Source organism: Xenopus laevis, chromosome 2S (genome assembly GCF_017654675.1).
Source record: "Xenopus laevis strain J_2021 chromosome 2S, Xenopus_laevis_v10.1, whole genome shotgun sequence".
Lineage (NCBI taxonomy): Eukaryota > Metazoa > Chordata > Amphibia > Anura > Pipidae > Xenopus > Xenopus laevis.
This window is the reverse complement of record NC_054374.1, coordinates 156341758-156359013: the sequence shown is the minus strand read 5'-3', so window position 1 is coordinate 156359013 and position 17256 is coordinate 156341758. Positions and strand designations below refer to the sequence as shown.

Here is a 17256-nt window from a genome sequence, read left to right as displayed (position 1 = left end):
ACAGGAGAATAGACTTTATATAACAAGGATAAGTATTGCCCCTATCGGCGGACGCCCATGAACCTGCCTAACTGGCAGTTGATTCAGAGGAAGGCAAAAAACACATTTAAATCCAATTTGTCACAGAGAGGAGAAAAAATTCCTTCTTGACTCCAAGATGACAATGGGACCAGTCCCTGGATCAATGGTGAGTAGATGAGAGAATTCCTAGTTCAGGATTAACTGAACACAATGGTGATGGAGTGGGAGCAGCACATTCCAACCAGGCAGCACCTGTTCACCAACAAAACACACGCTGGGGGCATTAATTACGAAAACGAGTTTATTAGTGGTAGTTTCATGGGCAGACTGTGCCAAACCGGTATTGACGGAGCAGCATTTTCATACCAGATTCAGAAACAAAACCGAAATAAACAGGGCGGCAGAATGATTGAAACATAAAAGTAGAAAACAAATGGAATTTATTTATTGATGAGCACACACAGACAAGCAATTAAGAAACATGATGGCACTGGCCAGAATGAAGGAGAAACACAAAGACACGTCTTCCTAAAGTCCACCAGCCAGAAAAGAAACCATCTCCCAAACCGAGCACATAAAACTGCACTACTTGATGTACTTTTCCATAAATTTCTTGTGGAATTCGGAACGTAAAGTATCATTCACAAATCTCTTTTGCTTTTTCATTTCATCGACTCCCTTGGCGCAGTTCTTAAATACAACGTCGTCGTCCCACCTGAGACAGAAGGGAAACTCGTGTTAGTTACTTACGTACATCTCATCTCTCATACCCAAGTGTTTGTTAGCGGATATATATATATATATATATATAGATATATATATATATATATATAGATATATATATATATATAGATAGATATATAGATAGATATATAGATAGATATATATATATATATATATAGATAGATATATAGATAGATATATATAGATATATATATAGATAGATATATATATAGATAGATATAGATAGATATATATAGATAGATATAGATAGAGATAGATAGATAGATAGATATAGATATATATAGATAGAGATAGATATATATATATATATATATATATATATATATATATATATATATATATATATATAAATATATATAATATGCTAAATCTTAGGCACCCCAAGTGATTGTATTGTTACCTGAAACCCCAGGCCCCGGACTTTAACTAAAAAGTCGCCTATTTCGCTCAACTGCGCATGTCTGCCCCTGGAAATTTGAAGCATGAAGAGGACAGAAAAGGATCGCTTCGTGGTGCTCACTGGTATAACCGCAGGCCGGTGCAGTTTTCTGCTGATAGGAGCTCCGGCCCGGGGTTTCAGATAAATCAATACAATCACTTGGGGTGCCTTACACAAGCGCAGGATGCCTTTTATTCTCCTTTAAAGGTGAACTAAAGCTCCACAAATAATGAAGCTTGATATGCTACACCAGTGTTTACTAACCAGTGCCTTGTTAAAGGGCACCAATCATGACCAAAATCATTTCCTAAGTAAATACACTATGTGAAAGTTCAAGAAATCCTATTTTTAAAACAGTTAGAATTGTTTGTATAATGTAAATGATCAGCTCACTATTCCTTCTGCAAGATCTCCCCTATCTCCCCTGCAGTTCTAGCTGAGGCAGCCATCTTGGATTTCACTGGCTCCTCCTACCTATATCTTCCCAGCCAACTGCAGCTCTGAAATCTCGCACATGCTCAGTTGAAATTCCTTGTTGCTTATCAACCCTTCTAAGCTATTTTCAAATCAGCCAAACCTGTGTGTTAGCTGCTGTTCAGTAGTGCTGCCACCTGCTGGAAGTTACTGTGTGTCCTTCATTTGCATAATGACTTTACCAGCAGGGGACAAGATAGGGAAATCTCCTGATACTTCTAGTGGAGAAGTTTACTTAAACAAGGCATTCTGGGTAGAATACTCAAAGCAGTGTTACAATCTGAGCATGCTCCTGAAATTTGCATATTATAGTCTCTGTTATAGTCACAGTATGGCCTCCCTCAGTGAAAGAACCCATTTGACAAAGTAAGGGATTTTTTTTAAAACCTGCAGTTTTTTCAAAGAACTATATATGTAGTTTGATTAAACGTGTTTAGCTTGTACTGGTCAGATTGTTAATATGTGTTTGATTTTGGCTGTGATAGGTGCCCTTTAAAGTGATACTGACACTAAAAAGTGACTTTTCAAAATATTAATCTACATTAAAAGTTACCTAGAAGTCATGTTGATCATTATTTGCAGATAGATCTGCTTTTGTAAGCAATTGTTACTTGAAGTTTCTAAACCGGACTGTTTTGTCAACCTGACTGTTACAAGGCTGATTAGGTACTTCAATTCAAATTACCCTGAGTAAACCAGGAACCAGTGTGTTTTGCATCAGAATCAATTGCAAGAAACTTAATTTAAAGGGCACCTACAACCCAAAAATAGTTTAACTCCACAAGTGCTAAGCCACCCGCACTGGGAGGGAGCTCCTGGCCAGTCATGTTGTGGCACTGAGAATGTGCAGTGTAATAGCCAATTGAAAGACAGCTTTACAATATAGCATTGGGGTGCTGCTATGGACAATATTTAAGACCAAGATCATAACTGTTATAGGGCTTATGAACCTCTGGGCTGCGAGTTCAGAATACAGAATTCGTAGTCATATTAGCCAGTGGCCCTGTGAAAGGCCTTCATCTCTCAGTAGAATGTCAGGGGTTGTAGATCAGCAATATTTAAGGGGTTGTCCAGTACAAATGTAAGAGCTTTATTATAAAAGGTATACTGTGCTGAAACCAAGAAAACAGCAGGGATCATTAAAGGCCACACTGCAAACTGGGTGCAACAGAAGCAGCAGGTGACTGTGTAAACTGCTAGTAAATTCCTCCTGCCGTGTATGCAAAGCCTCAGCATGGGAAGCATTGATATAAACTCGCTGGAAAAAGAACATGTGGGAAAACTATTAACAAACAACCAAAGCAGTTAGAGTTGACTTGTTTATTAATGGTGATACAAAGCAAACACCTGATTGGTTGTTCTGGGTGACTTAAAGGAACAGTAACACCAAAAAATTTAAGTGTTTTAAAGTAATGAAAATATCATGTAGTGTTGCCCTGCACTGGTAAAACTGATGTGTTTGCTTCAGAAACACTACTATAGTTCATATAAACAAGCTGCTGTGGAGCAATGGCGGAAATTGAAAAACGGCTATATGGTACAGGTTAACTAATGGATAACAGATAACACCATTAGACAGACAGAGCTTATCTGCTATCTGCTGTGTAACTTGAGCCTTTTCTCCTTTGAATGGCTGTCCCCATTGCTACACAGCAGCTTATTTATACAAACAATAGTAGTGTTTCTTAAGCAAACACAGCAGTTTTACCAGTGCAGGGCAACACTGTATTATATTTTCATTACTTTAAAACACTTATTTTTTGAAGTTACTGTTCCTTTAACCTGAGCAAACTTATGTTACTACATAAATCAGCGCTACATCCATTACCTTCGTTTAACCTTAAAGCTGGCTTGTGATTGGGCAGCAGGGCCTGTGAGATTCAGCAGTGGGTTTCCACTCAAGATGTTCTCCATGCGGATCCGCTCCTCTTCAGCTTTCTGTTCCAACTCCTGTCAGCAAAAGAAGAAAACACAGAACGACTTGTAAGGGCACAGCTTATAATACAGGGCTTATTAAAAGGGACATTGAGCTCATTGTGGGAATAAACTAAAGATTCTCAATTCTGAATAATACATATAAAGTCGTCTTCCCCTTTAGATTTTGCTCTCTCTCGTTTTGCCGATATCCTTGGTAAGTGAATGAAGTGCACAAGTATAAGTTTCAAGGCAGAATCAAAGTACCCAAATGATTTGGACTTCCTCTGCATGTTTATTCAGCACGACGCCTATTCCTATTCCCTCAGCAATTGGCAGCTGCAAGGAGACAAATTAACATGGCGCCATTTTTAGACCACCCTTAAGTCAAGTGCATCGCTTTAGATCCAGGCGGGGTTCAAGGAATTGAATAAAATAAATCCACTCAGACACAGCAAAGTAATATTAAAGGAGTTGTTCACCTTCCAAACACTGGTTGAGTTGTCTTCAGATTGTTCTCCATAAATAAAGACTTTTTTTTTTCAGTTACTTTCCATTTTTTACCGCTTTTACAAAATATAAATTTAATGTTCGCGTCTCTGGTGTTTGCGTCTGGCAGCTCAGTAATTTAGGTTAGAGTCCTGCAGCGGGTCAGTTACCGCAAAAAACGCAGACACCCTGCGGAACGAGGGGAGGATTTTCAGGTGTGGGTATAGTCGCGGGTCTGCGGGTCACGTTGTGGGTCTCATCTAAATTTCTTATCTTACGTAATATTGTCTATATTTTACTCCTTTTAAAGTTTTATGAAACTTGTTTCTGTCCCCGCCCACTTTTGATGACACCACTTCCGGTTTGCAGCACCATCACTTCCTGTTTGATGGTGGTCGGCGATTGTGGATAAGGCATTTGCTGGTCCGGGTTGGGTAGCGGATCAAAGTGGCTAAATATGCGGGTTCGAGACGGGTACGGGTCTTAGACATTTGTCCCGCGCAGGACTCTAAGGGCAAGGCCAGACGTGGTGTTATTGCGCGTTTTTAAAAAAGAACAGCCAGGCGTAAATACGATAAACTGCACTACCACTGAAACTTATGGAAAACGCACTATGGCAATTCACACAGGGCGCTTGCAAGCTGAAATCCGCCACAGGACGCCAGTATTGGCGTTTTTTTAGCAGAAACGTCAATACGTCAAGAAACTACCAAATCAATAGACTCTATGGGATCTGAACGTTTGAAACCTCACTTTGCGTAAATACACAGCATATTTTGAATATGGCGTTCAAATTCTCAATGAGAACAATGAGAAGTGCATGTTGGGAAAAGAATCCTGCGTGCTGAAAAACGCATGAAAAATGCATGTTGACGGTCGCATGTGGTTTAAGTGGCGTATTTATGCCTGGCTGTTCTTTTTTAAAAAAAAAACAACGTAAAAACGCCACGTCTGGCCTTGCCCTAATTCAGGTGCAGACTCTGAACTGTTACAATTTTGCAACATTTAGTTGATCCATTTCTCAGCAGCATCTCTGGAGTATGAGCAACTATTGTATCAAGTCTAACAGCTGCCTGTAATGAAACCCAGAGATTCTGCTCAGCAGGGACAAAGATAAGAAATGGATCAACTAAATGTATCCATTTAGAACAGTTTGCAGGGTCGGCGACCCCGCTTCCCAGAGCTGCTTTAGAAGGTGAAAAATGACACTTTACACTTCAATATGAGTAAAACTGTGACACATAGAAAATAGAAAGTAATTGGAAAAAGTCGTTATTTCTGGTGATCTATCTGAAACCAACTGAACTGAAAAGAAGTGCTGGAAGGAGCACAACCCCTTTAAAGGAAGTTTTCTTTAATGAAAGCAAGATTCAGCTTTATGTATCTCCTTTTCCATTTGGGGACATCGTCCTCTTTATTATTGAGTCTCTCAGTTCTTCAATTATATTATGTATTTAACAGGTTGTCCTGTATCTCAAGAAGGGTTTTTTTCTGCCATAAAGGACCAGTAAAGTGTTTCGTATGCGCCGTTACGCTACACTAGTGAAAATTGAGTGTAAAAATAAATAAGCTTCTGTATAGCCAAGGGGCAACCATTCCAGTTGAAATAGGTCAGACATTCACATAGTAGATAAGAAATATGCTGTATAGAATATAGAATAAAAATATCAGATACCAATTGTGGCTCTCTGTTGACTGAAATACCTCTCGATTTCCCTGGCAATTCAGTACCAAGAACTATTTTAACTGGAGAAGCTAGTTGCGCTAAAAAGAACAAAAATAAACGATTTTCACTGTATGGCATTTACTGGTCCTTTACAATTGGTATTATTAAAGGGATACTGTCGTGGGAAAAAAATTTTTTTTCAAAACGCAGTTAATAGTGCTCCTCCAGCAGAATTCTGCACTGAAATCCGTTTCTCAAAAGAGCAAAAAAATTTTTTAAATTTAGTTTTGAAATCTGACATGGGGCTAGACATATTGTCAGTTTCCCAGCTGCCCCCAGTCATGTGACTTGTGCTCTGATTAACTTCAGTCACTCTTAAAGGAGACCTCCTCCCCCAAGGCTAACAACTACCCCCCTCCCGGGAAAATGCCCCATACTCCATACTTATCCCTCAGTGCAGATTCTTTCAGCGAAGTTCCAGGCATCCATCTTCCGAGAATGGGGCATTTCTCCGGGGGGCAGTTAGCCTGGGGGGAGGAGGGAGGTCTACCTCGGGTGGGGGGTAAGGATTTCTCCTTTAACTGTTGTACTGCAAGTTGGAGAGATTTCACCCCTCCCTTCCCCCCCCAGCAGCCTTACAACAGAACAATGTTCTTAGCTCCCTGGTAGATCTAAGAACAGCACTCAATAATAAAAATCCAGGTCCACTGGGACACATTCAGCTAGACTGAGTAGGAGAAACAACAGCCTGCCAGAAAGCAGTTCCATCCTAAAGTGCTGGCTCTTTCTGAAAGCACATGACCGGGCAAAATGACCTGAGATGCACCTACACACCAATATTACAACTAAAAAAAATACATTTGCTGGTTCAGGAATGAAATTTTATATTGTAGAGTGAATTATTTGCAGTGTAAACAGTGTAATTTAGAAATAAAAACATCATAAAAATCATGACAGAATCCATTTAAGCAGAACCGAGTTCCTGCTCCCAAAGGTGTGTGTATTTCACAACTGTTTTGTAGTTTCGAAAAACGGTCCACACTCTACAAACGGTGGACCAGCACCACTACGCAGAATAAGTGGAAGGAGGTGTGCGGTAATACAAAGTTTTATTTCACAACTGTCTCATTTCTTCAGCTCAGGCATTTGAGGTTTTTAGTAGGGATACTGCAAAGCCACTATTTTGGATTCGGCCAAACCCCTGAATCCTTCGCTAAAGATTCAGCCGAATACCGACCGAATCTGAATTTACATATGCAAATTAGGGGTGGGAAAAATATTTTTTACTTCCTTGGCAATTGCCCTTTATTCGGTTCGACCTGGCAAAAAGATTCAACCGAATCCTGGTGAAATAGGCCAATTCCCGAACTGAATACTGGATTCGGTGCATCACTAGTTTTTAGAAGTGCAATAGCAACCAATGTAAACATTGCAGAAAAGAAAAACAAAGTTTTGTGGTAACTGACTCCTTGTAATGAATCTGCCAGTTGGGCCTGTTGGCCACAAGAAAAAATCAATTCCAAATTATTAGACACAAGGTAAGGTGGAACTTGCACCATACGGGTGAAGACACTCGCCGCAAATCAACACTGCCACTTTTAAAGCGATTGCAGCAACTTATCGCCATACGACAGTCATCCCCCAATTCATCTTTCAGTGCAGGCGACAAAATTTCAAACTGTCAACTGGCATAAATGTAAATTTCCGGTGGAAAAATATAATTCACATAGTGGCCCATGGTTGCCTCAAGGGAAGCAGAGGAGATGTCTATGTATTTCCCACCAGTGATTTACAGTATTGTATACAGCATCACTGCAAATGACATATTTTAGGGATTATCTGCCTTATTTATCTCCTGTCAAACTAAATATGTCCACTCAAGTGTCATTCTAGTAATTTCATACACGACAATAGTCTTATGATAATGCAGCACCTATAGTAGAATGTAAAGCAGGTAGAAGAAGTAGAAGGTAAAATCATTGGAGGTGCCAAGTAATTAGGTGATGCTCTGTGATTCTAGTCCCTTACTTGCTCCTTTTTTACAGCATTCAATAGACGGAGGTGTTGTCTGCAAAGTGCTGCCATCTTCTGTTCAATGCTAAGGGGCAGATTTATCAAGGGTTGAATTGAAAATTCGGATTCGAAATTCAAATGTTCATATTTTTTTTTATGGTCAAATCTGGCAATTCGACTAGGGAGTTATTCAAATTCTGTTCGAGTTATTTAAAAGAATCTAATTCTATTTTCCAGATACTCTTATCATACTCTGGCCCTTGAACACAAATTAGACTGGTCACCACCTAAAACCTGCCGAATTGCTGTTTAAAGGGCACCTATCACAGCCAAAATCAAACACATATTAACAATCTGACCAGTACAAACTAAACACATTTAATCAAACGACATATATAGTTTTTTGAAAAAACTGCAGGTTTTAAAAAAATCCTTTACTTTGTCAAATGTGTTCTTTCACTGAGGGAGGCCATACTGTGACTATAACAGAGACTCTAATATGCAAATTTCAGGAGCATGCTCAGATTGTAACACTGCTTTGAGTATTCTACCCAGAATGCCTTGTTTTAGTAAACTCCTCCACTAGAAGTATCAGGAGATTTCCCTATCTTGTCCCCTGCTGGTAAAGTCATTATGCAAATGAAGGACACACAGTAACTTCCAGCAGGTTTGGCTGATTTGAAAATAGCTTAGAAGGGTTGATAAGCAACAAGGAATTTCAACTGAGCATGTGCGAGATTTCAGAGCTACAGTTGGCTGGGAAGATATAGGTAGGAGGAGCCAGTGAAATCCAAGATGGCTGCCTCAACTAGAACTGCAGTGGAGATAGGGGAGATCTTGCAGAAGGAATAGTGAGCTGATCATTTACATTATACAAACAATTCTGTTTTAAAAATCGGATTTCTTGAACTTTCATATAGTGTATTTACTTAGTAAATGATTTTGGTCATGATTGGTGCCCTTTAAGTCAATAGGAGAGGTCCAGGGATCAATTTAGAGTTGTTTGCAGCCATCCTGACATTCAAGAATCGAGTCAAGTTTTTTTAAATTCTAATCAAATTTCGAATTCGTGGAAGTATAGGGGAGTTTTTAAAAACTCACAAATTCGAAATTCAATCTTTGATAATTGTGCCTCCCAATGTGCCCTTGTGTTTTTAGGTTATATTGTTTCCTAAGAATTGTTATATGGTGTCTATGCCAGTACTTTGCCCCTACAGGGAACAACAGCAAAGAGCCAATGAGATTTCCCCATAGGGTACAGCATGTGCCTATTTACAAGACAATAGTGTCTCTTATTGGCTGGAGAAATATGTTGCAGTTGCAGGGGCAGCTGTTACAGAGAATATAGATTTCCATACCTTCCGGTCTTTCTCCTCTGCCCTCTCCTTCTTAATTTTCTCTAGTTCAGCAAGGAGTGCAGCGGTGTCATCGTCACTGTCTTCATCTGAATCTTCATCTCCATCTTCCTGCAGCCCAGAGAAACAATTTATTTGCCATTCTATAAACTAAACGTTCAGCCATTATAGTCCCTAGTAGCTAAAAGCATGAGCCAAATTAAGGGAGAGTACACACACTGCTTTTACATCGGTGTTAAAAATATAACGGACACAAACTATATCTCTCACAACACACCTTAAAATATGTTGTGTTTTAGTGCTTAAAGGGCAAGTAAAGTCTAAAATAGAATAAGGTTAGAAATGCTGTATTTTGTATACTAAACATAAACATGAACTTACTGCACCACAAGCCTAATCAAACAAATGATTTATGCTTTCAAAGTTGGCCACAGGGGGTCACCATCTTGTAATTTTGTTATACATCTTTGCAAGACCAAGACTGTGCACATGCTCAGTGTGGTCTGGGCTGCTTAGGGATCGTCATAAATTATCAAAACAACACAAGTCAAATAATATCTGCCAGAAGCCGATACAGCAAGATTGATTAATAATCAGAATATACAGACTGCACTGGGTCCTGTGTTGTCATGTAATCTAATGTGGATTTTATAGTTTTTGTATTGTTTAATACAAACTTTCTCCAACTCTGCAGAACCAGTGGCTGCAGCAAAATAATCCTCCAAATAGAATCCCAGTTTATCTGTTTAAATCTGGCTCCATGATCTTTGTCCCTGCAGCTGGAGTTGGAAACAGTAAAGGGGATGTAAAGGCAAAAATTAAATACAAATCTCTGCACAGTCGCCGACTGCCTCGACAGAGAAATAAACAAAGCTGCTTGAGTTCTGCACGGCTGGGAAGTAAGGCGGGGGCTCCCCCTGCTGTTCATAAGTATGATTGTTTCCCTGCAGAGCAGTTAGGGACCGTCTGACAATTCCTATCCACAGCAGTAAATGAAGGGAGAATTTCACTGCATACAGTCAGGTTTCTAATAAAAACTGTACACATTTTTTAATTAAAGTATATCAGAGATAGGTTTATTTTACATTAAAGAAAGTAAAAATGGGATTGTTTTTTTGCCTTTACATGCCCGTTGAAGTTGGCTAAATATATTATCCCCAACCAAAGTTGCTAGCCTGCACTCCGGTTGGGGGTAACAGCAGGTTTTTTTTATTTTAAATTGCCCCGCTAGCGCTAAGGCACTTGCACCGGGAAGGAGCTCCCTCCCTATCCAGGTGGCCTATCGTTAGTGGGGGGGTGGGGGCATTTAAAAAAATAAACTACTGTTACCCCCAACCGGGGTGCGAGCCAGCACCTTTGGTTGGGGATAATATATTTAGCCAACAGGTGCCCTTTAATATGTGTTGTGTAGTGCTATAAAACATACCACAACAGAAGAACACAACACACAGCATATAAGTATGAGCCAATACTCGCTCATGTATAGGAACCCGAGGCTTGATCCGTCATTGAATTAGTGACCCAACTTAAAACTCGCTAGGCTGAGTAAGGCATTTTCCAAGAGACTATTACATCTTTTTATTGCTTAAACAAGTGTTTAGGTAATTAGTGCTGTGTACACCATCTGCTTACATCAGTGAGTGGATCATCTGCATCAAGGTTTGCTGCTGGGATCTGATCTAAGCGAGGTTTCTTTGATACAGATGATGTATGCTCTAAAATAAAATGAGAAAAAAAAAAGATGTTGTGTTTCATATATGCAATATATCTATAGCCCACATTTTTCCCCAATAACAATTGAAGGTCAAAGACTACACACTGAAGGCCCTATGGGCTCATATACAAGGGTAACTGCATGATTGGGTACAATAAAAGGGGAAGTAAAGTCTAAAATAGAATAAGGCTAGAAATGCTGTATTTTGTATACTAAACATAAACATGAACTTACTGCACCACAAGCCTAATCAAACAAATGATTTATGCTTTCAAAGTTGGCCACAGGGGGTCACCATCTTGTAACTTTGTTGAACATTTTTGCAAGACAAGACTGTGCCCATGCTCAGTGTGGTCTGGGCTGCTTAGGGATCTTCATAAATTATCAAAACAGCACAGAATATACAGACTGCACTGAGTCCTGTGTTGTCATGTAATCTAATGTGGATTTTATAGTTTTTGTATTGTTTAATACAAACTTTCTCCAACTCTGCAGAACCAGTGGCTGCAGCAAAATAATCCTCCAAATAGAATTCCAGTTTATGTGTTTAAATCTGGCTCCATGATCTTTGTCCCTGCAGCTGGAGTTGGAAACAGTAAAGGGGATGTAAAGCCAAAATAAAATCTAATATTAATCTCTACACAGTCGCCGACTGCTCTACAGGGAAACAAACAAAGCTGCTTGAGTTCTGCATGGCTGGGAAGTAAGGTTCCCCTGCTGTTCATAAGTATGATTGTTTCCCTGCAGAGCAGTTAGGGACCGTCTGACAATTCCTATCCACAGCAGTAAATGAAGGGAGAATTTCACTGCATACAGTCAGGTTTCTCATAAAAACGGTACACATCTTTTAATAAAAGTATATTGGAGATAGGTATCTTTTTCAATAAAGAAAGTAAAGATTGGATTTTATTTTTTTGCCTCTACATGCCCTTTAAATGCTATTTACAAAGATAATTACATCTGATCACACTCTGCTGGTTGCTTATGATTTTCTGAATAGGGTGCAAAGTACAAGGAAGCCATCCAATTAACACTTATTATTTACAGGGGGCTACCGCTGCATGTTGCGCCAATGCATCAATGGCTGTGTAAATGCATTAGACACAAGTCAGTTGCATGTGTAGGTCCAACACTAAAGGAAGTTCTGGAAGTAACACTAACTTGCAGCTCAGCATCATTTCCAACATTAACGAAGGAGAGAACATTTACATATGCCCCAGATACACATGCTAGAGCACCAAGGGATACAATATAGCACCCGTTCGTGCTCATTTAGTAAGTACTTGTGTCCAGGGCATACATGGGGTCTGCACCCTTATGCTAGATTGGTGGGAGGTGCAGAATGCAGAACCAGAAGGTGCAAAGCAGCCCTGTCCTTAAAGGACAAGTCAACCCAAGAAACAATTTGTTGCCTAATAAAAGAAAACACAATTATAAGCAACTTTCCATTATGAATTTATTAAGAATTGTTAGTGCTTTAAAATTTGTTTGTAAAAGAAATTGCTAGTGAAAGCAGCATTTTCTTAAAGGGGAACTATCGCGAAAATGATAATTTAATATAAGCTTCATTATACTGAAAAATAACTTTCTAAATACAATTGATTCAAAATTCTGCACCGTTTCTGAAATAATCAAGTTTATCTTCACTATTCCTCTTATAGAGGATGTATTAGAGCTCATTCTATTAAAATCCCAAGACTTCTCTCTACATGCAGGATTTGTGCAAAAGGCAGTTATTTTGTTAGATTTTGTTTGTACTGGAATCAGTTATTTGAGTGAGCTCTAATACATCTGCTAGGAAAGAAGCCCCCCTATAAGATATATTGGATCTAACTGTCAATGACTATCTGACAACCAACTGCTGCATGAAGACAGAATGAAAAGAAACAGATGCTGAGAGAGGGATAGTGAAGATAAACATGATTATTCAGAAACGATACAGAATTCTTAATTGATTGTATTTACAAAGTTTCTTATTTCAGTATGATGAAGCTTATATTAAATTTTCATTTTCGCGATAGTTCCCCTTTAACTCCTGGTTGTTACTTTAAAAAAAAATGTAGCAAAAGCCAGTCTCTTACATTAAGACAGGTCTGTCAATCCACTGTTTGACAGATTACAAATTACTTCAAAATCATAGAAAATTCGTAATGAATAGATATTGCAAAGTTGCTTATAATTATGTTTTCTTTAATTAGGCAAAACATTTTTCTTTGGGTTGACATGTTCTTTAATCCCTTACTGCTGGGCAGGACTCCAGTGCACCCACCTGTGTTCCTTAAAGGAGAACTAAACCCTAAAATGAATGAGGCTAAAAATACCATATTTTATACACTGCACTTATTGCACGAGGCTTAAGTTTCAGCTTGTCAATAGCAGCAATGATCAAGGACTTCAAACTTGTCACAGGGGGTCACCATCTTGGAAAGTGTCTGTGACACTCACATGCTCAGTGGGCTCTGATTGGCTGTTGAGAAGCTAAGCCAAGGGCTCGTCACTAATTATCCAGCAGAAAATGAGCTTCCCCAGTAATATAAGCTGATGCTACAGGTTTGCTGATTATTAAATTCTGATGCTAATTGCACTGGTTTCTGTGCTGCCATGTAGTAATTATCTGTATTAATTACTAATCAGCCTTATATTGTGACATTTCTATTCTATGTGTACTGTATATTGTGAGTGGGTCCCTAAGCTCAGTAAGTGACAGCAGCACAGAGCATGTGCAGTGAATCAGCAGAAAAGAAGATGGGGAGCTACTGGGGCATCTTTGGAGACACAGATCTTTACCGCTAAAGTGCTGTGGTTGCCTTGGGCTGGTACAGAAGCACAAAACATAATGTACAACATTTCTAGCTACTTCTTTAGTTAAGCTTTAGTTCTCCTTTAATTAGAGAGCATGATGCGCAAGATAGGAGAAAGATGGGGAGGCAGGATAGGGACATCTGCGTCCCTCTAGTTTGCGCCCAATGAATACTGTGATGCCAAATACAGGTCCTTGAACTACATTTTGGGTAGGTGCTCATCTATGGAGAAGGCATGATAAAACCCCACCTCTTGTTGGCCGGTCTCTGTTCTTGTCCCTGGCAACAACACGTTCTCTCTCCTCAAGCTCCCTCCTGAAGTCACGGCTTCTCACTTCCTCTGGGGCATCCTGGGTAGCCTGTCTAGAGACACAACAAGAACACATTGTGTAAGAAAACATTATTTTTCTATATTTGGACTAAATATGTTTGCTGGAAATAATCACAGGACATTTTAAACCTAGGTATCTATTAATATTAAAGGAGAAAGAAAGCTGTCAAAGCAGTTTATTGCCAAAAGATAAGACACAATAGTGCAAGATATAACTCTAAATTTATTCTGCAGTATGCTTAACCATACCTGAGTAAACAGCTCTAGCAGCTCTCTCTGTTTGTTTAGGATAGCAGCTGCAATATTAGCTTGGTATGACATCACTTCCTGCCTGAGTCTCCCCCTGCTCACTCATAGCTCTGGGCTCAGACTACAGCAGAGAAGGGGGGAGGAAGAAGACAGAGGACTCAGAGCAACATTACGTTGAGGGTTTACTGGTGTATTTATACAGATCTTTCTGATAAGCTTACTTTAATTTTAGCTTTTCCTTCTCTTTTAAGGAAGCAGAAGGCAAAATAATAAACAGCATATTCCCAATTAGCGACAGTTACACAAACATGACTAATCAAACACAATATAGTTGGGAGGCCATTTATTAAGGGTTGTTTTTTTCATGATTTGAACCTTTTAGCGCTAAAAGAATTGCATGTGAAGAATGGTTTTTAAAAAACAAAATTTTCACTATTAAAGGGATACTTTTTCAAAATGAATCAGTTAATAGTGCTGCTCCAGCAGAATTCTGCACTGAAATCCATTTCTCAAAAGAGCAAACAGATTTTTTTATATTCAATTTTGAAATCTGACATGGGGCTAGACATATTGTCAGTTTCCCAGCTGCCCCCAAGTCATGTGACTTGTGCTCGGATAAACTTCAATCACTCTTTACTGCTGTACTGCAAGTTGGAGTGATATCACCCCTCCCTTTTCCCCCCCAGAAGCCCAACAAAAGAAAAATGGGAAGGTAACCAGATAGCAGCTCCCTAACACAAGATAACAGCTGCCGGGTAGATCTAAGAACAACACTCAATAGTAAAAAAACATTACATTGAGAAGGAAAAACAGCAGCCTGCCAGAAAGCATTTCTCTCCTAAAGTGCAGGCACAAGTCACATGACCGGGGGCAGCTGGGAAACTGACAATATGTCTAGCCCCATGTCAGATTTCAAAATTGAATATAAAAAAATCTGTTTGCTCTTTTGAGAAATGGATTTCAGTGCAGAATTCTGATGGAGCAGCACTATTAACTGATTCATTTTGAAAAAGTATCCCTTTAATAGCAAAAAAAAATTTTCCGATGATAGGATCCCGTTAAGGTGTCCATACACAGGGAGATCTGCTCGTTTGGTGATGTCGCCAAATGAGTGGAACTCTCCCCGACATGCCCACATTGAGGTGGGTGATATTGGGCAGATCCAGGCCCTAGGGTCCAACGATTGGATCAGAATTGAGACAATACGGGTGGTTGGATTGCGGGACCTCATTAACGTACAGATGCGCCCACGATCCGACTAGATTTTTTACCCTGCCTGATCAGCACCTGCCCGACTTTCGGTCAGATATTGATCGGGGACACCTGTCTGATGGCCCCACAAACAGGCCAATAAGCGGCCGACGGCAGCTTTTATCGGCCCGCGTATGGGGGCTTAACAGAGCATTTGTTTTTTACATGGGGTCAGTGACCCCCATTTGAAAGCTGGAAAGAGTCAGAAGAAGAAAGCAGATAATTCAAAAACTTTTAAAAATAAACAATGAAGACCAATTGAAAAACTGCTTAGAATTAGCCATTCTATAACCTACTACAAGTTAGCGAATTTAACGAGTGTGGTGTTAAGAACACCAGAACAAATGTCTAATACCACAGCTACTGAACATTGTATTGCCTTTGCCATTCACGTACCTGTATTTGATCTTGGTGTGGGAAGGGAGGTCTCTGCTGGAATACTGCTTTGAGAGCTGACTCAGATCGCCTTCCCCTTTACCTCTGCCGCCCCTCGCTGGCTCAAACGTTGGCCTGGCCGCGGTTGTCATCTTTTACACAACTGTGTCACAGATAAATACAAGCATTGGTTCAGAATTGCTGCTGGCCTCTGCTACACTGATTCATGAGTCAGAAGCAGCAGTGCAGAGAATAGAAAGGGCAGACACACTGCTTCCAATATTTATATTAATGCTAGTCCCAATAGCAGTCACACATACACATAAACTATGAAACTATTTCAAATGGCAACACTTTCATTAGAAAAACATGTAGTGTGAGGTTTACATTCCCTTTAATTGACTCTGCTCTCAAATATAAGATAATAGGGCCAGTCACACGAGTAAATAATCCAATGAGGGTTTTCCTTAGACTTGTTTGGGCCTCACACACTGGTTTAGAGTCTATAGCAGCAGTTCAGCAGATAAAGCGGCTGCAAGTCTGCATTTACACACTTCCGGGATGCAGTTAAATCGGTCCCATGCCATGTTCCGAAAGCCTGATTTCCCTCACCCGTAACACCGCCTCAGCATCCAAATTAGCACCAGAACCAGCACCGGATCCCTCAGCGATCCGCGTCACAAGAATCCGCCGCGCAAGTCTCTTTGCGCTAGGGAACTTCCGGCGCTTGATGTTTACGTCACACAAGCAAGCGGACGTTACAGCTGATTGGAAGCTGTCAGCGGCCATGTTTGTTGTGGCTGTGTTATGAATCATGCGGTAGGTAGATGTTCTATGTTTTATTGAGCAAAAGGAAATGTGCGGGATAACACTAAATCATCATTAAAATCCCTATGAGGGTTTCTTTGTGCTTCATTTGCACAATTTGTATCTAAAGGAATGGTAACATGAAAGTGTATCAAAGTAATGAACAAATAATCTACTGTTGCCCTGCACTGATAAAAAGTGTTTACTTCAGTAATACTACAATACTACAAGCATAGGATACACAGTAGATAACAGATATTTACTACTATAGTTTATATAGACAAGCTGCTGTGTAGCCATGGGGAAGCCATTCAAGCACAGGATACACAGTCGATAACAGATAAGTACTACTATAGTTTATATAAACAAGCTGCTGTGTAGTCATGGAGGAAGCCATTCAAGCACAGGATACACAGTAGATAACAGATAAGTACTACTATAGTTTAAATAGACAAGCTAATGTGTAGCCATGGGGGCAGCCATTCAAGCACAGGATACACAGTAGATAACAGATAAGTACTACTATAGTTTATATAAACAAGCTGCTGTGTAGCCATGGGGGCAGTCATTCAAGCACAGGATACACAGTAGATAACAGATAAGTACTACTATA

General features: G+C 39.7%; 1 protein-coding gene across 1 annotated transcript; it reads right to left on the bottom strand.

Annotated features, from left to right (window-relative positions):
• Nucleotides 1-444: 444 nt before the first annotated feature.
• On the bottom strand, nt 445-16483 carry cwc15.S (CWC15 spliceosome-associated protein S homeolog). The gene is given in 7 exon segments (NM_001091285.1): nt 445-736; nt 3507-3628; nt 9119-9226; nt 10748-10830; nt 13881-13993; nt 15858-15999; nt 16449-16483. Coding segments are annotated over 6 exon segments (687 nt in total). The 5' UTR covers nt 15989-15999; nt 16449-16483; the 3' UTR covers nt 445-606.
• Between the last annotated feature and the right edge of the window lie 773 nt (nt 16484-17256).